Genomic DNA, 23,346 nt, shown 5'->3' with positions numbered 1-23,346 from the left:
CTTGAAGAGAGGCATAAAGAGTCTGATTTTACAAAGCAAAGAGCCATTTGTATTGCCCATTGCAGGGTCCATTTCTTTCACCTAGCCTTTGAAGTGGAGTAGGTGGATTGAGGTAAAGGCTGATGTTTGGGGGTATTGGTATTTTATTCTGTCCTGCTGCTTGGTGGAAGGGGTGAGCACTTTGGTTTTTGCAACTTTAAATGATCGGCATGGTGCTGGTGGGCACTTTTATTTATTCTGAGTAATAAATAAAAATATATTTTGCATGTCTATCTATTTCACAACTGCACAGTCATAATCCACATTCACTCAGTGCGGCACCCTGTTCCCGTCTAGGGACAACTGGGCCACATTATCGGGGCTGATGAGCCTGCTACAGCCTTGGGTAAGAGAGCTGGATCTCTTTTGCTTTCAGATGCAGAGGTGCCAGGTTTGACTTCAGTGCTGAAGACCCATCCAGGGGCACAGAATTACATAAAGTGGGTAATTTATATGCACAAACAGGTAGGCCCCTAAACAGCTGTGTGCCCAATCTGTACATACAATTGCAGTTACTGCACATGCCATAATATATGTAATAATATATGATCTTGACTCATCTCTGAAATATCAGGTCCAAACCTCACTTCTTCATACCATTTGTATTCAGTACAAAGAGCCCATCATTTCATATGCTCTAGAATTACTTGGGAAGAGTCTCCAAATCTGTTTTGGGCTGCTCTGGCTTTGCACTTAATTCACCATTCACCATTGAGCCTTCCCCAGTCCCATGCAGGGTTTGTGGCTGGATTACACTCATGTATGGCTAATCCTTAATTGCTGGAATGACCCTTGTGTTGGCAGGCTGTGCTCTCTTCAGCTACACCTAAGGATTAGAGTAGCAGCTGTGTTAGTCTGTATTTGCAAAAAGAAAAGGAGTAATTGTGGTCTCTAAGGTGCCACAAGTACTCCTTTTCTTTTTACCTAAGGATTAGGGAGCCACAAAGGTCCCAGACTCTGGATTTGTGCCAAATACACCCTGAGCAGCCCAGAGCTCTGGGCCATTCCCTTTGCAGCAGAGCTGGTTGAAAGATATCCTAGTTTTTCCGTGACAAAGGGGAAAGTTATTCTGCAACATTTTTCACAAAGGATCTGTTCCATTTTTCAGTTAACTCTGTGGAACCTATCAGTATCACAGCTTAGTTGCACATTGGTTACATCATTACATCTCCAGCCTCAAACTCTGAATTTACATATGTATATGAAGGAATGATTCAATGAAGTGTTAAAAGACACCTAGTGTTATTTGGCAAAGTTATTTTGAACAAATTTATGCTAATCTATATTAATTCAAATCCTTTTTTATTAGGCAGAGCAAAAATAGCAAAGAAGACACAACACCTAATTACTAAGAAGGAGTCAAAAGAGGCAATTTACAATGAGGACCTGTGTAAGGCTGCTACGAAAAAATGCGTTGGAAACAGTGAAGCCTAAAGGAAACTGTATCTTCTGACTAAGGTACTCCAGTGGAAATGGCATGAGAAATCCCATGAGATCTTGCAATGAGAGCCTGTTATTGTATATTCTGGAAAGCCCAGCGTTTCCGGTCTAAAAAAAGACTGTCACAGAAGTTTCCCAACTGCCACAAGATATAAGTAATATTACTAAAAATGGGCAAAGAAGCAATAGCATTTTTTAGTCAAAGACATGATGTTACAAGTTTAACTGGAATCCCTAAAATATTAGGCAACTGGGCCATATTCCTGCTCTGGGCCATATTCCTGCTCTCATTTATGCCAATGTATGCCTAGTAACGCCACTGAAATCAGTGGAGTTCCATTGGCTTTACAATGAAGAAGGTGACAGCAGAGTCCAGCCATGTGTATCTCTAGGATATCTATGTCTCCCAGAAAGATGCTCATGGCCAATGATGATCTGAAGTAAATCATCTTACGTATATATCCAAACAGAAAATGGTCGAGACTGAGAGAATCCAATTAGATGGTTCTATTAAAGTGATTTCAGGAGAACCAACAAATTAATGCAACTTACTGTAGTTGCACATAAAAATTGAGTAACTTGTGCACAACTTCACCACACGACCTCTCAAGATGTGAATGCAATGGCACTGTCTGCTGGCTACCCCCTCACACTGCAGCTCTAGGAGCCCAGGCAGCCTTAACAACCCAGCTGTCTTCTCACTCTTGCTCCGTATAAATGGTATAGAGAGACTGTCATACATTGGACTGTTCCAAGACCAGATATTCAGGATAGGCATTAGACCACACATTTGCCCCTCTCAGACCAGCGCTTTGAAGTCTTAAGCATCTCCTCCAAATTGTGATCAGCACTTTTGACTGCAATTGACTTCAGGGGGAGTTGAAATTGGTCAGCACCTCATAGGAGGTGCTCACACTGCCATAGGATCACCTGCTATTTTGTTGGCTGGTCAAAAGATACTGGCCTGTTAGTTTACATTAATCTGTCCCACTCTATTGACTTCAGTGGGACTGAAGGTCATTAGAATCAGGAGATATAAAAATATCTCAAGTATGTTTTCATCTATCATGAAAAGAAATAACCAAAGAAAAATGGAAAGTAGATGTAGATGCTACAAAAATCTTCCAAATTGTTGGGCCCAAGATTGGGTTTCTAAGCTAGTAACATAAAAGTTCAATTCCGCCATCCTCACTTAAACTATTACTGAAGTTATTAGTAATGTTGACTGAATAAGGATGTCAGTAACTGGCCCCCAAATTTGTTTCTTCATAATCAATATACAAAATATTTCTTGCTCATTTTACCATATACAGTATTTGTATTTCTAGAAAATACAGGCTGGAGTTGGGGGTGAAAATTACTAACCTCATGACATTCTTACCTTTCTAAATATCTGTCCCATTAGAAGGCATTAAAAATTAAATAAAGATGAAATTATGCATGAAAAAACCTTATCCTTGGTAAATAATCTAGTATACATACCGGATTTAGCCAGCAACGTTTGTGTTTTAAAAGCTAGTTAACCAGTATTCAAATATGGCTCATACCACGATGTATTTTCATATGTAATGTAAATATATAATGTAATTAATTAGCCTCATTAGTCTTGAATGCAGCCAAGTGTAACTATTTTACTTCTTATACAGAAACTACTGTACTGATATTTATTTGCCATTTTCTGTCTTTTTAATTTTTCTCTCTTCTTTTGCAGAATGAACAACCCCCATGTTACTAAGGGCCCAATCAAAACCCATTGGAATCAATGAGAGTCTTTCCATTGACTTCAATGGATTTTGGATTAGGCCCAATATAAACATTATATAACAATATATATAAAAGGTGCTAAATAAGAAACAGATGGAAAAATAGGGCTACTCCATCAAAAATTACCTATATCATAACTTGGGTGGATTAAAGTGTTCTGGATATATCTTTACATTCATATTATCATCCACTCCCATGGGGTTTGCTTTGAAAATGAAAAAATAGTGTTACTTGCATGCTATAATAAAAACACATTAAATAAATACTTGTGAAGATATTGGGGGAAAAAAAACATTTGATGTAGTAGATCATATTTACCTATATTCCCCAAAGATCTCATCTTTAATTGATTGAGCTTCAGGATCTGGATGCAAATCCTCTTTTTCTTTCACTGTACAAATAAAAGAAAGAATAGATCTGTTCACCATGCTGTTTCATGTATCATTTTTATTTTTGGCAGATTCTATGGGAAAACTATCAATCATTATCTACAGCTGGGGGGCAACAAATTTAGTTAAGTGTTTTGCATTGCACAGAGGAGTATGTTTTCAAGAGGTGTAGAATGGGGTAGCTGCCTAATTCCCAAGGACCCTAGTCAGAGTTTTGCAGCTAAATCCTTGTATACTGCTTTGAAAATGCAGCCCCTACAATTTCTTTTACTAAGACACATTTCTTTCCTGTGTAATTCAGGCTATATCTGGAACCATAATGTATATGTCATTATAATACTATTTAGTTGGAATATGAATTTAAAAATTGCCATGCTGGAAAAAAAGATTTACAGGTGCATTTAGTCAAGTATCCTGCCTCTATCAGTTGGTAATTCAGGATGTTTCCAAGGAAGGTGTAAAATTAGGGTGACCAGATGTCCTGATTTTATAGGGACAGTCCCGATATTTGGGGCTTTTTCTTATATAGAGCCCTATTACCCCCCACCCCCATTCCGATTTTTCATACTTGCTGTCTGGTCACCCTATGTAAATCCATGTAATTTGTTTACAAACCTAATTATGCAGTACCATGTGGGAAATTTCTTTCTGATTTCTGCTGATGATCAACGTGTACTACAGCCACTATTACTTTTATCCTAGCTAGTTTAATTGTGATTAGATTTAGGGAAAAAAAACGTTGTGGGAACACAATTATTGTAACTGGGTATATAAAATAGGTAACTGCACATGCCAAAAAAAGGCAAATTAGAAGACTTTAGTCCAATAAACACATGCAGCTCTAGTGAATATGGACAAGATCTTTTAAGAAATGTTGGTCCCAAACCCCCACTGAAATCAATGGGAATTAGGCACCTTAAGTACCTTTATAAAAATCTGGCCCTGTGTGTACAAGTTAGGGTCCCAGTTCTGCAACTGGATCCCCTAGCATGGCCCCCTGTGTTTGTATAGTGCTCAATGAAATAAAAAACATATTAGCACAACTACTGTGAAACAATAACATATAGGGCTGGATTGTAACCCTACCTGAGTAAGGGGCAATATGTAGCATTTTAACATTATAGCCTGTAGGTATAATGAAAATTATTGTAGTGTCTAATACAGTGGTGGGCAAACTGTGGCCCATGGGCCGCATGCAGCACATCAGGGTAAGCCGCCGCTTCCGCAGCTCCCAATGGCTGGGAACGGTGAACCGTGGCCACTGGGAGCTGCGCGTGGTGGTGCCTGCGGATGGTCAACGCCAGCACAATGTCTCGCAGCCGGCAATCAGATTACCCTGATGGGCCACATGTGGCCCGCGGGCCGCAGGTTGCCCACCACCGGTCTAATACTACCAAACTCCCACAGCCTTTACTTTTCACTTCCATAGCTCTTATCGTATATCTAATATTCCCATTTTTTAATTTGGAATACAAAATCTGGGGAAAAATAGAACAGAGATTTCTAATTGCACAGCTCAAACAACCCAAGTAATGCAATGACTAGATCTAGTCAGAGGACATTTAAGAAGTTACAATTCATATCAAATCACTGACTACTGGGTGGACCTGCCAGGGCATAATTTTAAAATTTCCATGTGTGAGACCTTGAATGAAAAATGACCGTCTATCAATATGATGATCAACTTGGTGTCCCTACTCACTTTAGTGATACAGGATCAGGGCCTAAACCTGCCCTGTTAGAAGTTGCTTCCTGAATCACATGTAAAATACCCTCACTAATGAAAACAATGAAACCCGTAGGGTCGCTCTGGGGCATAAGCAGATGTTAACCAGTGACAAGATTGCTAGTGGCACCAAGACCACTTAGAGAGAGATTAATGAGTCTGCTCTACAACCTTAGCTAAGAGCCATGTGGCTTTTAGCTCATGCAGTGAAGGCTCATGCATTTAGCTCCAGAGGTTCCAGGTTTGATCCCGCCCACCAACATCCGGGGTCTGTCGGTGTTACACTGGAAGTACAGAGAGCAGCCATAAGTATGCCTCCTCATGACCCCTCACAAGCCATGGAGCATTCTGGGAGCAGAACTAGGAGTGGGGCTGTATCACAGCCCCATGGAGATTCTGAGCAGTGCAGCAGCACACAAAGCAACAGGGGGAGGATGTTGTAACTTACACAGGCCCCCATGGCTGTCTCAATTACACCGAGGAGTCCCGGAGCAGCCCAGGATCAGGAAGGTTCAAAGGTGGCTTAAAGCCATCATAGTGCCTCCTCCTCTGGGTGAGTGTTCTGTGCTGCACCTCTTACAAATGGAGCACAGAATCTCATCAGCTGAGTATAATGTTTATTTAAATTCACTCAATGTTATATTTATTAAAAGTCACAAATACAAATTTTGTATTTCAGTTGGTATAAGTCCAACCTTTAGGGGACCGAAGGCAAAATATTGAGGCATTTCCACTTAAATAAGAAGTTATTGGTGTGAAGAAGGACTGCTATTATATACATATCTCAAAAAGGACGTCATTTACCTGAGTATTTTCCTCCTTTATTTCTTTTGACAAAGCACATAGTTAGCAGCAATAAGGTAAGCAAAGCGATGGCACACATCAGTCCAATAAACCAGCCTTGGGTGGAAATTCCCTCATAGATGCCAGCATAAGCTTTGTAAAAGGAGAGAAGTAAAAACATTTAACAAGAGGAAAATAGACCATCCTAACCAAAAACCCCACCATTTAATATTTTCTGAACTAAACCTGACTCACAGCAAACTATCGCTATTTGCTGCTTTACTGATTTCAGTCTAACATTTTCAATGTAAAAACGAAAAAATACAGGACAGAAATAATAGGTCTGAGGAATAATGTTCACATTTAAGTAAATAAAGTGTCCGCAACATAATATACATAAGTAATTCCAAAGGAGCATTTGATTCAGAGGATTAATGCCAAATAGGAAAGTTGGATAGAAAATTGATAGCCTCTCATGCAAGCAGTTTTGCGACAGAAATAGTGTTAAAAGTGTTTAGGGTACATGCAAACTGCTCAGCTAGTTACACTGAAGACATAAAACGTAACAGCACCTACCCTATTAAAATGGCATAGTAGCTAAAACCTGTAAATAATATGTATTGGAAATTATTTACGTGTCATTATTTACTACTGGGAAGACAAAATACAAGGCTGAATTGAAAAATGATGGACTCATTCGTGTTCCTATTGAAGTAAATGGCAAGAAGAGGCTAAGATTTCATTATTTAACTGTTACACTTTCATTGCACAACATAATATGTAATGTCAGTATTTCTTGAAATATTAAAAATAATCTTGTTTTATCACAATGGATTTATCACCCTAAACAGTTTCATTTCTCACCTCTCTCCCTCGTCTCAATTACATCTTCAAAAATGCTATTGTTATCAACCCAATTCTTAGTCACTAGACGAACTGTATATTCAGTACCAGGCTCAAGTGCCTCAATGGGGTGAAACTTTTGGGTGGGATTTACTGCTTCTGAAATCTTCCCGATCCCTTTACCTATGAAATGTACACAGTCAAGTCACATTGATTAATTCTATTAATTCAATAGCAGGACTCTGAAATGCACAGTTACAAATGATTTAAATAACAAGTGATAATAAAACAGCATACATGGATATGTTTAACATTTGCCTTTGGATAGTTTATCTTATTTTTTAAGGTAGACAAGAAAATAAAGTAGAAAAGCATTTTCTGTATTTGCTCTTTGATATTCTGCAGGATAAAATCAGTGTCAAACTGAAATAATCCTGAGATTTATGAAGGGCTTGTTTTAAATTTGCAGGATGAAAGTAAATATTGAAGGAAGGACATATAGGACTATAGATCTGCTTTAACTAATGAATGCTTAATTAAAAAAAAAAAAAAAACCTGAATATGGCCTGGGTTTATTTACACAATCTGTGGCTTGATCCATCTTCCATTGAACTGAAGTAAATGGGACAGGACTGAGGCCCATATTATCCTGAAATAATATTACATCTCTCATAGGAACAATTACACTGGGATTTATACTCAAATTTTCCTTAGGCAATAAATCTCCTTGTCCCCATTTATTTCACATTTGTACTGAAGCTATAAGCAAAGCTCTCTTTTAGGTATACCTGAAGTTTTCTTTCAAATGGATTTTCATTACAATCTTTACATGTTCCAACTGATATTTATTTATATGAAAAGTATTTGCAATCAATTTTTTTCTATGGTTTTCAAACAAAGTCAGTCTTGCACTCCTTTTGCTTTCAAGACTCTCCTTGACGTGAACAGATGTTTTACCTGAATCCAGGACTGTAGGGTAAGTGATTTATTATGTATGTTTTTTTAAAAAAAGTATTTCATGCTAATTGCAAAAGGAAGCAACTGTTATTCACTGCAGTGAAGATAGCAGGATTTGCCCTCATCCTGGATACAGTGTAGTATAAATCATACGAATGAATCATAACTGTTCCTCTCTTTCAGGATTTTAAACAGTAACTTTTGCTAAAAATTACACAAGGAATATAAAACAGCACCCACATTTAGGGCCTGATCCAAAGTCCATTACAGTCTATAGAAAGGCTAAGAATCATTGATGTCAATGGGCTTTCAAATCAGGCCTCAGACTGAACGGTGCCCAGGTCTAGTATTAGACACTAAAGTTTGGAGGAAAGCATTAAAACATATGCCTTTTTACTTCTGTTCAGTGTCTTCATTTGCTTAATTTATCTGGTGAACATTCTAAAGTTAACTCATGAAAGGGATCTTATGGTTACTCATACATACAGCATAGCTCAAAAACGGCTCGATCAATTTGCGCTTATAACACGGACAGTAAAGCAATGCTGATTACTATTGAAACTGGTAAGCAAGCAAACAAAAAAGCTTTGAGTGATTAGCCCTTCTTGATAGCTGAAGGAAAAGAAAAAAAGAGATTAAGAGTGGAATAGACATGGTTAAAGGAGCTGTACATAAAACATTTTCCAAGGCAAGTATACATATATTACAATAAGTAGCTAAATTAGTAGACCACTGGGAATCAGACAGAACATGTTCAATTAGAATAATGCGGATGGTGAAGCACAGTGTATTAGCATAACTTAATCCATCTAGAGGTACGTTTTACAAAATGAACTACATGAAGCTGAGGTATAATTTTTAATCAAACTGCAAATTCAGCAACAAGGCATTACAGGTGCATTTTAATTACATTTTGTAAAATCAGGATGTCAGAACAATGTGTTTCATAAAAAAAGCTACCCATAAAGTAAAAAGAAATAAAGCTCTGCTATATGAACTTTAATCCTGTTGGTCAATAAACGCCATAGAACACTTAAAGATGTCAGCCAGACAAAGTAGTCACATTTTCCAGTCTGTATGCAGCATAGGTCTGATCTTGTAGCTCTACACACTGAGATCGTAAGCCAGCAAAGCACTTACATTTGCCCTTAATTTTAAACATGTGAGTTGTCCCTTGAAGTCAATTTTTTTAATGCCATGACTCATTTATTTAAAGTTAAGTGAGTTCAATCCTTGAGGGGGCCATTTAGGGATCTGGGGCAAAAATTGGGGATTGGTCCTGCTTTGAGCAGGGCATTGGACTAGATGATCTCCTGAGGTCCCTTCCGACCCTGGTATTCTATGATTCTATGTGCTTAAGTGCTCTGCGGGATCAGGGATTGGGGGTTTTGCCTGATTGGGAACAAAGTTTTACACCATGAGTTGTGCAGGACTTTTGATAGTTGGCACCACAATGTTGTATAAAGGATTTTCTGTATCCTAAACTGTAAGATAGGAGTCGAGTGGAGATTGTGTGTGTGTGTGATTTCTTTCCATGTAAATCTGGTTGGCATTATAAAACTAAACACTGTACAATACCCATAGAAAAGAAATAATGGGTAACTGGGGAAGGGTTGGTAGAGGGAATAGAAAAAATAGTTTAGAATCCTGAAGGGGGGAAAACAAAGACGTACTGGTAAGGAAATGTTTACTCAATATACTGAAAGGTCAGTGCACAGCAGAAATTAGCTTCAGAAAACTGAAAGCAGTTAGGATAGGTTTTTAATCTACAATACAGGAAATAAGCTTTAGTAATATATTTAAGCTTTAATAATATATATACCACCAGCATTTGCCATCTTCCCATGACTATTTATCAGCCATATCATGGGATTCACATGAACATTAAACACTGAACTGCAATTTTACAATATTCCTATTGGGTTTAGAGATTTATGAGAACAATGGAACATACTTTTTTTTTTTAATTGAAGCCTATGGAATAATGGGAAAACAAGATAAACCTCCCCTAAAGATGTACTATAGTGCTAGTTCTCCGAAAGTTAGCACATCTGTTATGAAACTCACTTATTAAAAAACAAAGATTGGCAATCTTACAGTTGAATTATAATTGTAAGTAATATTTTAATTTATAACAGCACCTGTCTAAATATATCTGCCTGGAATAAATGGAAAGTTAAACTACACTTTCATCAGTTTTCCTCCACTGAATGGCTATTAAAAGCTTATAAATATGCATCATAATTACACTCTACCTTCTGGGCTTTTGTATTTCACGAGGTAGTTTGTGCTGATTGGGAGGGATCTTTTTTTACTGGTAATTTACAATTACCCTCACATCCTTAGAATCCATTAGATGAAAATTAGTAGGCCATCCTGCTTATCTTGACACCTAGACCATCCACCTTGACTTTTGGGTTGTTGAACTTTTGGACAAAGCACAGAAGAGAGGCTAGCTCATTTTCTCTTACCACCATTTCTGTTTACCTTTTGCTCCTGGCCACAGTTTTACTGGCTGTAACAGGTGGGATAGGTGTGACTGTATTTAACTATAGAAAGGATTCAGTAGGTAATACTTGTGATGCTCAGAATAGCAGTCGGTGATCACCAGTGCCCTGGTTCAGGAAAAGTTCGTATGTACACCAGGGCTTGCAGAGTTGCTCCCAGTACATGTGCAGATCAGCAGTGTGGCTTGAGAGGGCAGAAGGCTGCCTGAGGAGTCGTATAAATGATGCGGTAGTGGTGGAGGCCGGTCAATCAGTTGGTCATAGTTCAAGAAATAGTTCCATTAGGATGTTATTCTATACGGCTAAGAAAACTGTGTTTTTAGTCTGTCAGAATGTTGGGTGGCAAAAGAGAATTGAGTTGGATCATACCTTTGTTATGAGAGGCTACTATCATGATCTTGAGAGACGTCATAAAGGTTAGTATTCTAAGGCTGGGATATTAAATGAAGCCCAAGGGAAGTAGGTGCCCAACTGTCACTGAATTATAATGACAGGTTTCAGAGTAGCAGCCATGTTAGTCTGTATCCACAAAAAGAAAAGGAGGACTTGTGGCACATTAGAGACTAACCAATTTATTTGAGCATAAGCTTTCGTGAGCTACAGCTCACTTCATCGGAAGCATTCAGTGGAAAATACAGTGGGGACATTTATATACACAGAGAACATGAAACAATGGGTGTTACCATACACACTGTAGCGAGAATGATTAGGTAAGGTGAGCTATTACCAGCAGGAGAGCGGGGGGGGGGGGGGGGGGAAGCTTTTGTAGTGATAATCAAGGTGGGCCATTTCCAGCAGTTGACAAGAACTTCTGAGGAACAGCGGGTTGGAAGGAGGAGAGAATAAACATGGGGAAATAGTTTTACTTTGTGTAATGACACATCCACTCCCAGTCTTTATTCAAGCCTAAGTTAATTGTATCCAGTTTGCAAATTAATTCCAATTCAGCAGTCTCTCGTTGGAGTCTGTTTTTGAAGTTTTTTTGTTGAAGAATTGCCACTTTTAGGTCTGTAATCAAGTGACCACAGAGATTGAAGTGTTCTCCGACTGGTTTTTTTCTTGACGTCTGATTTGCGTCCATTTATTCTTTTACGTAGAGACTGTCCAGTTTGCTCAGTGTACATGGCAGAGGGGCGTTGCTGGCACATGATGGCATAGATCACATTGGTAGATGTGCAGGTGAAGGAGCCTCTGATAGTGTGGCTGATGTGATTAGGCCCTATGATGGTGTCCCCTGAATAGATATGTGGACACAGTTGGCAACGGGCTTTGTTGCAAGGATAGGTTCCTGGGTTAGTGGTTCTGTTGTGTGGTGTGTTGTTGCTGGTGAGTATTTGCTTCAGGTTGGGGGGGCTGTCTGTAAGCAAGGACTGGCCTGTCTCCCAAGATCTGTGAGAGTGATGGGTCATCCTTCAGGATAGGTTGTAGATCCTTGATGATGCATTGGAGAGGTTTTAGTTGGGGGCTGAAGGTGATGGCTAGTGGCGTTCTGTTATTTTCTTTGTTGGGCTTGTCCTGTAGTAGGTGACTTCTGGGTACTCTTCTGGCTCTGTCAATCTGTTTCTTCACTTCAGCAGGTGGGTATTGTAGTTGTAAGAACGCTTGATAGAGATCTTGTAGGTGTTTGTCTCTGTCTGAGGGGTTGGAACATGTAATGAGATTGGAACATGTAACTTCCGTAGGCTCCTTTGAAAATTCTAGTGATAGTTACTGTTTCATATGCGTGGATTTTTCATTAACACTTGGATTTTTGTATGTACAGTAATCATTGTAACATACATAATTCTGTATTTTGTCAATGCTGCAACTCACTGGTAGCTCTGGATAGTATGAAATTTGGCAACAAAGATTGTTGAGTCAGATGACAATATATCAGAGGAGGATTTAGTTCTATTTTTTTTTTTAGGAGTTTCTCTTTCCATTTAAAATATATATTAATGTTATGTTGTATATCATTTCAGGTGGCTAACTACACGTATAGCAATATTGATCATCAGGTTTTCTTATGTCAATGTTTTGGGGGCAGTTTAAGAAATGCTACCTGAATAAAAAAGGTAGAAGTAATAATCATTTTCTAAACAGAGACAGCACACATTCTTTCATGGAGTTAAGCCTGAGATAAGCCCATAATATTTAATCAGCTCTCTCTAAAGATACAAAAAAAGGCTAAAAGCTAAACAACGTTAAAGCTATAAATTCCAGGGTTCATAATTCTCACAGCAGGGGAAAAACTGCTGATCCTTAATAACAATTTGCTAATCTCCAGTCATTCATTTTAACATCAAACTGAAAATATAATTTAACTTTGAAACTTTATTTTTTTAAAATTTATTTTGCAATGTAATGCAAATGTTACAGAGCGGCAGTCATTTCCACCATTAGTAAAAATTCTCTAATCAAAATTATCCCTGTTCTACATCTAACCTCCCTCCCACCTTGCCCCCCCCGGCCCCTCCTCCCCCACAAAACAAACCCCTCTAACTCTATGTTGACTGACTGAATAATAATTTCTCTAGGTGACTGAAAAAGAAACTCGAGAACCCACGGTAACCCAAAAAGGATTCATTTCAAGTGCGACTGTGAGTCATCTTTTTCTAGTAATGAAAGGCCTTAATCTGAGCTTCTGTGCAAATGGAGTGTTCCCTGTGGTTCCCCATGACTTTTCCATGCAACTCAGTAGGCACAAGTTCTGCACAGTGTTTTCTCAACCACCTCTGCCTCAGCATCTCAGCTGGGTTTTGCCACTAAATATTCACTTCCATTAGAATGCTGATTTAAGAAATCTTCCCCTCTAATGACTGCTTATTACATACTGGATTTAGTTATTAGTGCTGTTGGCGTTAGGGTAGTGACATGCAGGCTAGGCCTGGGGGATTACCTTTGGGACCTGCTCCTTACAGACCAGGGGCAAGCAAACTTCTTGGCCTGAGGGCTGCATCGGGTTTCAGAAATTGTATGGAGGGCCGGATAGGGGAGGGGATTGTGGCCTGGCCCCCACCTCCTATCCGTACCCCCCCACAGGGGTCCTGCCCCATCCAACTCCCTCTGTTACCTGACAGTCCCCCGGGACTCCTGCCCATCTACACCCCCCCGCTCCCTGTCCCCTGACCGCCCCCAGACCTCCGCCGCCCCATCCAACCCCTCCTCTCATTCCTGACTCCCCCCCCAGGACGACTGCCCTATCCAACCACCCCTTCTCACTGACTACCCCCGGAACCCCCACCCTTGACTACCCCCTGCCACCCCATCCAACCCCCCCTCCTTCCTGACTGCCCCCCCAGGACCCCTACTCCCATTCACCCCCCCTGTTCCCCGCCCTCTGACCACCCCAACCCCTGTCCACACACTCCCCAGCCGAACTCCCCGCCCTGTAACCACGCTCCCTGGAGCACTGGTGGCTGGCCGGGCTGTGGAGCTGCACTGCCCCAGGAGCTCACCCTGCCGCCCAGAGCATGGCGCCGGCGGCGTGGCGAGGTGAGGCTGCGGAGGAGGGGGCTGGGACCTAGCCTCCCCGGCCAGGAACTCAGGGGCCAGGCAGGAGGGTCCCGCGGGCCATAGTTTGCCCACCCCTGTTATAGACCATTGGTTAATAGTACTGGATTTGACCCTACACACACACATTGCAGAGGAGAACCACATTTTAAAGGAACTATGGAGAACTGGCTCCTTCCGACTCAAGCAAGGCTCTGGGCTGATGGGGAATTCTCTCCACACCAGGACATGCAATGACTGCAGAAAGCTGCTCTAGCCCATTGAGTGAAAACACGGAAGATTTTCCTGCCCCTAGCCCAGCCTGTTCATTTCCCACTTCCCCATGTGCTGTGATGCAGAAGTCCACCATGGAACTGTGGTATGAAGCAGCTTTGGGACCTGCCACTCTTTACAGGACAACCTGCACAACCTACTCCCCTGAGGTTAAAATGCATGAATTCAATAATCTTCAGCTATAATGGAAAACAAATGAGTATTTACTTTAATATAGCTATTATAAAGTCAGGTCAAATATGCTAGGCGCCAAACATGACTGAATACATATGCACAACCCACCCAGACAGCCTGTGACAGCTGGATATACTAGAGTAATGGGAGCTATAGAAGCCCTAAAATAGATAAGGGAGGTAGATCATTTTTCTTTAAAAATGGAGCACATTGAATATGGGAATCACAGAGACAAAATAAAAACCAGAGCCGATAATGTTATTTTATAGAGTCTCTTTCCACAGTAGAACCACACTTTCAATCTGCCACTTTAAATCTGGGCAACTTTAATATGCCTTGACTTTTGAAAACACTCCATTTTTGAGAGACTGTGTAACTTGTTTAACTGAGACAGTTACACATTTTATCATCCTTTTTGTATTTTGCGTGCCCGCCGTTCCTCACCTCAAAAAAATGAGAAAGTCACAGAAATGTGTGTGATTTCCTCAGCCAGATGGCACAGATTTTGCACACTTTAAATGAGCCTGGACCAAATTTAGCCTTCAGATAATTACAAAAAACTCCTTTGGGATTTCAATGTAAGCAGGAGAGTTGTATCTAAGGATGGACATTGGTACTATCAGGTGGCTCTCCTTTAGATTACTTGAAAAATTTGTGTAATAGGGCACAAAAGTAACAGCAGATTAGGACCCTTAGAATTTACAGAGATTATGCTGTTCTATTTGATGTGCAATCTGCCACTCTGACTTTCAGTAGAATCCCTTGCTGCCATTGCCAACAAAATCTTTTGAAAGAAAAGAAAGAAAACATGGGAAAATTAAAATGTCAAAATTCCAATTTTGCATGTTTCCTAGCCATACGTTACTGACAGCGTTACCAACAAAGATCCTTTTAAAACCTAGAGTGTTACACAGGGTCGTGCAAATTAATAACAACATCCTAAATGACCAAATGTAGGACTCCTGATCTCAGCAAAGAATACAAGAATAAATGGCTAATGAAGTAGCACTGTATTTTTCTGGGATCAAATTAAAATAAAATAAAATAAATTATATATAAATTATAAATATATATATAAATTATGTTGTCAAAGACAAAACTCTAACCCATTTTAATCTGATTTCTTAAATTATCTTTTTCAATTTAGCCATTAATCTCATCTACCAGCAAAAAAGTCACACTTCCCTTAATAGTAGAATAAACGGGGAACGAAAAGGATGCTGGAAGTAGAGGCCATTTATTAATATAGCACCAGATTCTGCTTGGCCCTGAAACAGCTGCACAGTACAGTGGTTTTGGAGGACATATGCAGTGTATGGGTGGGCTTGACTTAGATCAGTGAAAAGGCATCAGTTCAGCCTTATGATCAATACAGTAATACAACCACAGCCAGTTACCTAAGGGGAAGAAGGTGGCAGAATAACCCAGCCTAGGGTGAGTCTGGTCGCTTAAATGAAATAAGATCTGGTCTGTGATAGAAAACCTTACCTATCAGGTATTGGGTCTGGGAGGGCAGCATTATCATTCAAGCCTTTTTGATGATGGGAGTCCACATGAACTACAAAGGGAGAATAATAGAATATTTTGCACCTTGGTATCTGCTGGTATCATAAGAACTGTCCTGAATCATTTCATGAACAAGGGAATATGTTTATGTGTGGAATTAGAGGTGGAATCCTGGACCCAGATTTGGACGCGGTACTCTGGTCTGGGTAGGTTGATTCATGGAAATAATTTCTCACAGACTGCAGGTATGCAGGTATTCAGGAGATTTTCTGAAGTCCAAGGAGAGCACGAGAGAGAGTGTGTGTGTGTGTGCGTGCGAGAGATGTAATTAAATGAGCTGCTGATTTCATCATTGGATAGGCAATCTTTGGACATTCTGTGTGGGATGCAAAAGTGGGAAATTTGTCTTTAGATCCATGCATGGATTCGGAAGGATACTGAGAGGCATCGCATGCACAACCAGGTCTTTATGCACAAAAATTCATTAAGGATTAAATCATGTGGAAGAAGGCAAAAGGCAATGGGGTGTCTCTGTTTCACGGACGGGGCCTTAAACGCTTCTTAGTAACTGGATCCTGAAATCAGGCTTGCTACATTCACTGGATTAAGAATCATTTTTTGCCAGGAACTGTGCTTTGACTTCAGCACCTGAAGAGACTATGCAGGGTGAAAGTCAGCTAAGATATTAAATTTCATGGTTACAATGTTATCAGTGTTAAAAATGATGAAGCCAGGCCATTTCTGCTTATCACATTTTCTTTGTCCTTTCCTGTGGTATGTCAAAAGCAATTATTGTTGATTAATATCTAGGAACTTGTTCATTGGTACAGTAGAACTTTCAGAGTTCCCGAGCAGAGTGTATTTGATTTCAGCTGAATAAGACAGATTGGCTTGTTCTTCTAATTTTCTTGTAAATCATCGAACGTTAGAGCTTTAGGAGGACAGCAAGTAGCCTACAAATGTATTTCACTGTGTTAGTTTATGGGAAAATAATGCTATGTATGGAGCAAGTGCACTACTGTTAGCCTTATGTTAATCTTGATTTGTGGGATTCCCAAATTCTGCCCTCAAATGACAACACATGGCTTCCATTAATATTTCTTGGAATCCAAAATGTCCATTTAAGGGCAGAATATAGCCATATAATATTATTGAAAACAGGTTTTTGTTGTTCTCCAACTTCCTGTTAGTGGTTACTAAAAGCTAACTGCTAGTTTTGATAAAAATCAGCTGAGTTGATTGGTTGGTTGAAGCTGCTGTATAGTGACACGCAATAGCTAAACCTTTTTTGTGTGTTTGGAGTATCTGGGTTCCTACATTTAAAAGTTCACTGATTGTGCTAAGGCAAAGCAAATTTAAAAGCAAACAACTTCCTCTAATTAGAGAGGAAAATGTCAAAGCTGGAGTAGTCTCAATGGACTTTCCATTATCATTAAAACTCCTCATCATTAAATGATACCCCCATTAACTTACTCCCTTCTGTCATTGTTAGTCCCTCTTCTGTGATTGGTTTCCCACAGCCTTTTATAGTACAGGCCCTCACATAGAATTTATACTTGGTGCTCGAGCTCAGATTTGAAATCCTCCAGCTGAAAGTCGAAGGGTTTGTAATATTGACGTCATTCAGTGCTCCAATCTCATCTGTCTCATTTACTGAAAGAGAAACAATAGAGTTCAGTCAAGCATGGCAGCTAAATGTTACCAAAATGCAAATGTGTCAAGAAAGCTGATGGAGAAGATGCAGTTTACAGTAAGTAGGAAGGATGGCACTTTAAATAAATGTATATCTTACTACCCTGATACATTTGTGAGTCTTCAAATGGGATTTACCATGTCTAAATCAATCAGCTACACAATTGGGTATTATGATAGTTGAAAAGGCTCTGTGATTCTAGAGATCTAGTTACTGAAAAAAGAGAAAGGCCTGAGTTTTAGAGCTATGCAAAATGTTTGTCTAGAACCCTAAATGCACATTAATTGAGACGTTCTTGGATTTTCATTTTGCTCCCAAACATCTGCCCATGTCCTTAAACTTTGGTAGGCCTGCAGTCACGATGCAAGTTTATGGGGTGCTTCCAGAAAGTATAGTAGCTGGCTGCTATTTAAGGAATGGCAATTTGAACACCCATAGCTGGCCCTCTCCAAAAATGGAGAGCATCCAACCACCACCCCTATAAAAGTACTACAAAAGTAAGAGTGCAGTTGCCTTAGTAAGGATCAGTGCTGAGCAAAAAGTTCACAACAAACAAGTTCTTTGGCGACGTGTGTTGTATGCCTACTCCATTCTCAACAGAGTACATTGAATTAGTGTCCAAACTTACCCCCAGTGTCTGGCTGTACTGGTAACTCATAATCCATAATTCAACATAAACTTTCCTCCCTAAACTTGGCTGCTCCAGAACCATATCTGTTCTATCTCCTTAGCTCCTTCTGGCCCCAAAGAAACATTTCTATTTCCTTGATCTCCTGGTTACATATCATTGGACCCACCTGATCATGACTCAGCAGTAATTACCCTGACTCTAAATGTAGGGTTTTTACGAACAGGGGGAGAGAATTTGCTGAAGAGAAATCATTAAAAAATCTGAATAAATATTCACCAGAAAAAGTTTGCATTATTTGCCCAGCTGTACCAACTATGCGTGTTTAAAGATTCTAAGCCTATGCACACGACTCATGAATTATCATCACAAATTATTTCTTCTTTGAAGAGTCAGGTGCATTTCTAAAAACAGCTATAAATATTCTATGTGCTGTTTAACTATTGGGTTAACTGTCTGTGAATTTGAAAACATGTATTACATGATTTGATTAGTCTGAGAGTCTTTGAATGTATCATGATTGCACTTTGGGCTTATCTAGACAGAAAAAGAACATGCTGAAATCCTTTTTCCCTGGAAAATGGAATTCGCCTGCCCCCAGCAGGCTAAACTAAAATCTGTAATTTTGGAACATTTTTTCTGTGATGAACAAGTTGTTACTTAAAATTTAAAAGGATTAGTTTTAAGTTACTGTCTATTTTAAATAACTTTATATTAAAATAATGTTTGATTTAAATATGATCTATTTGCTAAAAGTCTACATCAAAGTAGAACATGTACTTACTTATCTGATATTGCAAAATGTAGCCAGTAAGGAAGCCATTTGGTTTTCTGGGAAGTCCCCATGACAAAGTGACAGAATCCTTATCTTCGTTTAGTAATCTTAGAAAACGTGGTTGTTCAGGGACTGGAAAACATAGGAATTAGCTTAGTTTCACTGAATGTAGATCATATCTTAGCAGCTCAGTCTCCATACATTCCTGTTAGTATGGCATATAATTTCATCCAATATGTACAATTCTCCATTCTCAGTCAACATATGCTAGATGCTTAGGGTCTGATCCAGCAAGATGATTGCTAAACACCTTTTGAGAGTCCTCGGCCTTGTTAACTCCATTTACTGCATAGACTTGGGCCCTTCTATTGGATAATCATATTAAGCACTTTTTTTTATGCCAGCATAATAATATAGAGTCACACAGAGTTCTTAGTAGAATTAATTGGTCTGATTTCAATGAAGATGTTCGTTTAATTTCTTCCACCCCCATATTTTAATTTTTCTTACCTCCTTCTGGAGTTTGGAATACAGTTGGAGAGCTTTCAGGTCCAGCTCCTTTTGCATTGAAAGCCAAAACAGTTAAGTGAAATTCACTAAATGGCTCTAGACCAGGAATCATGCCATAGTTTCTGTCTCCTGTAAATGTTAGGAAGTGTTTATCTGGGTGATGTTGTTTTCCATCCAGCAAACTCCTTGTTTTCCACCAAATGACCTGTATTGAGAAGGGCAATTCTGTAACAGATTAAGTTCTATGGGGTTGAACACTGCATTGATTTCCCCCAACCCCACAGCAATTGCTTTAAACTTAGACAGGATTCACCTAACACAGCATGAAAAGACATCTGATTATTTAAAGAATAAATTATGACAACCTTATATCCTTTTAAGTGTCCACGAACTCGGTCTCTTGGAATGCTGGACCAGATCGCTTTAACTAGTGTACTATTCATCACTTCCACCATTACACTTGAAGGAGCAGCATCTGGAACTGTAAATATGTAGGTGTTACATACTAAGGATACTCCCTAGGATTTATTTTCAAAGAGTAGCTCTACACTTATGCTGGCGTGTAGAGTACAGACACCGCATGCCCAGCTAGCATGGGTAGAAACAACAGCACAGATGGTGAGGCACTGCTCAGGTGAGTAGAGTGCCCTACATGCCTGAAATCTAGGGTATGTACCCTATACATGGATCTCTACATGCCAAAGCAGTGTCTCTGATATCTACACTGCTATATTTAGCAGTGTAGTGTCCCACAGCCTCCCTGTTGTCAGAGCCTTTCCCCACCACAGAGAAAGGCTCCAGCTGCAGGGAGTGCTGGAATCTTTCCCTGCCACAGTGAAAGTCTCTGGCAGAGGGAAAAGTCTTTGGCAGCTCCCCAGAGTCTTTCCACACTGCCTCCCCACTGTCAGTGTCTTTCATTGTCACGTGTAGCTACACACTGCAGGCAGTGTGGATGTAGCCTTCCTTTCATTGTGCCGTGTAGTTACACGTATCCTACACGCAACAGCAAAGGTAGGCAAGTGTAGACAAGATCATAGTGTCCGTCCCTCAGCTACCCAACCTGGCTCAAGTTATAGAGACTCATGCTTTTAAGTCTGGAGATTCCCCCAGTTCAGTTCCAAATGGAGGCCGTCACATCTGTATCAGTGAGGATAAAAAAAAGAATTATGATTAACGCCTCATTCAAAAAAGCAATCTTAGAGTTCTTTCTGGAAGCAATTTTCTTTTAACTAAATCAACTGGTTAAAGAATAGGGTTTTAATCACCACAGAACATCAAGAAATCTACTCCAGAACCTGAAATACCTAGACCCAGAGTCAATGCCACATCAGTGGATACAGGATCAGGTCCATAGAAAGCATATTGCAAGTGAAACTGAACACATGCAGAGAATTCTCCCTTTTTACTTACTTTCACTATCTACCAGATGATATGATGTTCAGTGTTAATATTGTGACTGTGAAAAACCACATGTCCCTAACCCCGCACTCACTACCAGGGAATAGGGGATGGGTATTGTTTACTACCATAAACAATCTCATTTAGACTCCCAGTAGTAAGTGTTTACAGGGTCAGGCCTTAAATTAACAAACTATCAGAAAAATGAAATATGACAAAAATTGCAGGCCATGTAAAAGACCTACTTTGCAAACATTAATAACTCATCTACTTAGAACACGTCATTCAGTGGAATCTGTAAACAAAACCTAATTGAGGGTTAGTTGCTTTGTATAATGTCCATAAGAGTTTCCTCTTTGGGCCATTTTTTGATGTTAGGATGATGATAATGATAGCTTTTATAGCACCTATTGGGGCTAGGCACAGACTAAGTTCATGTCAAGAGGCAGACAGAGTAAAGAGGCTGGAGGAACAGTAACATCTATAAGATCATTCAGTTCAGCAGTTGCTAGTGCACAGCATGATGGATTAAAGAAGGATTTTGGTTGTTTGTCCATTTGAATAAGTGATAAAGTAAACAGTTGTCTTAGTTGGCTAATCCCTTGCAGGCTTTTTTGTAGGCCATTCAAGCTGGCCATGTATTTTTCTGTTAGGAAACACCTTGAAGGTTTCAGACGTGGGATGAAAACTGCCCGACTTTACATAATAAACTTAATCTGCAGAATCTGAAAGATGTACAATTTGTAGACACTTCTGACCCTTGCTTGCCAGCAGTCCTCAGCCCCTGCTGCTAATGACTAATGCATTGGGCATTTGTTATTTATATCAGGGAATCTTGGCTCCCTATGCTAGCTGGCTACACTGGTGTTTACTCCCTCATTGATTTCAATCCCTAAATCCTAAAAAGATTTTTTTGCTTCTCTTGCTTAACTGGCTTGTCTACTGAAGGAAATCTTGGCTTTTCATCACTGCAGCTGGGGAACATATAATCCTCCCAATGTCTTTTATACATTGATTCTCTAAGCAACAGAAGGGAGAAAAAATTATGATATAGTGTCAGGGGGGATTGGAGGGACTATTGTCCAATAGTCTAGATATTGTACCAGGGATTTCTACAATCTTACAGTAGCCAGAAGCATGTTTGTATTAACTCCACCAGCTTTGACCCTGCACTAGTGTTGTCATTTTTGCATTAGTGTTTATTGGAGGAACATGATTACTAAAGAGCACTGTGGTGCGAGGGATTGGCAAGTATGGGTAGACTGCTGGTATCACAGCTGATGCTGATATTACAAAAGAGTATGAAATATGCTTATGTGGGAAACTGGGGAAAACATCATAACAGTCCCTTAGGGGCTTCAAATCTATGAACAGATGTTTGTGACACGAATGCTGATTGCTTGTATCAAGGCAGTCATTTAAGAAGAAAGACACAGTACAGACATTGGAAAGAACATTTTTATCAATGGTGGACCTCACTTTGAGAAGTGGCCTCCAGTTATGACAGGAACAAAACTGGATCCTCAGTTATTTGAAAGATCAAAGTTGCACTTGCAAAATTAGAGACCTGTTTGGGATCCCTTTAAAAATCGGGGACTCTGTGTCTCACAATTGTAAGAGTAGTTTCTATAAAAAGCAATAATATTGAGTGGAATATTGGTGCGGCTGCAAACTGTACAAATTAGAAGCAGTACAAATAGATCCAGTGTGAAAGGGATGATTGTGAAGGTCATTTCATGAGAAAGTACTCTGTTTCTTGCATAATACAGAAAGGATAGGTGTGTTGGTATCATGGACAAAAATGTGCTCACAATATGGAATGTAAAATATACTGAGGTGTCTACTGCACATGCAGGGCTGTGATATTACTTGGAAAACACTGCAACTCTAGTGTTGACACATTCCTCAATGTTCAGGGGGGATCCTTAAAGATAGTGCCACCTGCTTTCCTCAGTGTCGCTGGCCCATTCTGTAAACTGTGTCAAGGAGCCATAGTCATCCTCTTTCTTGCTGCCTTTGGATACCCTGCACCCCAGGAGTGCACTGAAGGGGCATACATCACTTCTTTTTGCAATTTCCTGCATTCTTTTTGGCATACAAAAGCTGAATGGTCTGTATGCTCTGTTTTAATTCTAAAATGCCCACAAACTGAATATGTGCATCTACCTGTAGAGCATTTTACTCCCTGTAGTTTGAGATGAATGGGTTAGGCCCCAGCCCAGCAAAGTACATAAGCACATACTTAATTTGAAGCATGTAGATAGTCCTTCTGAAGTCAATGGGGCTATTAAAGTGCTTAACATTAAACATGTTTTGTTGGATTGGAGCCATGATTAGGTGCACAACTTAGACAAGCAATTGTACACTCATTTTGGTATATGCAAGCATAACTGACCTTTCTGAAAATGAAGCCCTTGATAGCTAAAATTCATAGTAAGGAAACTGACAC

At 39.7% G+C, this 23,346-nt stretch overlaps 1 protein-coding gene across 16 annotated transcripts in view; it reads right to left on the bottom strand.

The window, feature by feature from the left end:
- Positions 1-23,346, bottom strand: part of CHL1 (cell adhesion molecule L1 like) — a 194,568-nt gene that overhangs the window by 6,988 nt on the left and 164,234 nt on the right. For 6 of the 16 annotated variants that reach the window (XM_043551564.1, XM_037904189.2, XM_037904185.2 and 3 more), the window contains 8 exons: positions 19,865-19,980; positions 19,500-19,704; positions 18,999-19,121; positions 17,367-17,546; positions 7,006-7,167; positions 6,163-6,294; positions 3,562-3,634; positions 2,861-2,872 (listed from right to left, as the gene is read on the bottom strand). In XM_043551564.1, coding sequence (XP_043407499.1) covers positions 2,861-2,872; positions 3,562-3,634; positions 6,163-6,294; positions 7,006-7,167; positions 17,367-17,546; positions 18,999-19,121; positions 19,500-19,704; positions 19,865-19,980 — 1,003 coding nt within the window. Of the gene's footprint in view, positions 1-2,860; positions 2,873-3,369; positions 3,449-3,561; positions 3,635-6,162; positions 6,295-7,005; positions 7,168-17,366; positions 17,547-18,998; positions 19,122-19,499; positions 19,705-19,864; positions 19,981-23,346 lie in introns of all 16 variants that reach the window. The other 10 variants (XM_043551568.1, XM_043551570.1, XM_043551566.1 and 7 more) reach the window with 5 other exon arrangements.

This window comes from Chelonia mydas, chromosome 7 (assembly GCF_015237465.2).
Source record: "Chelonia mydas isolate rCheMyd1 chromosome 7, rCheMyd1.pri.v2, whole genome shotgun sequence".
In the NCBI taxonomy this organism is placed as follows: domain Eukaryota; kingdom Metazoa; phylum Chordata; order Testudines; family Cheloniidae; genus Chelonia; species Chelonia mydas.
This window is presented reverse-complemented; position numbering and strand designations above follow the sequence as displayed.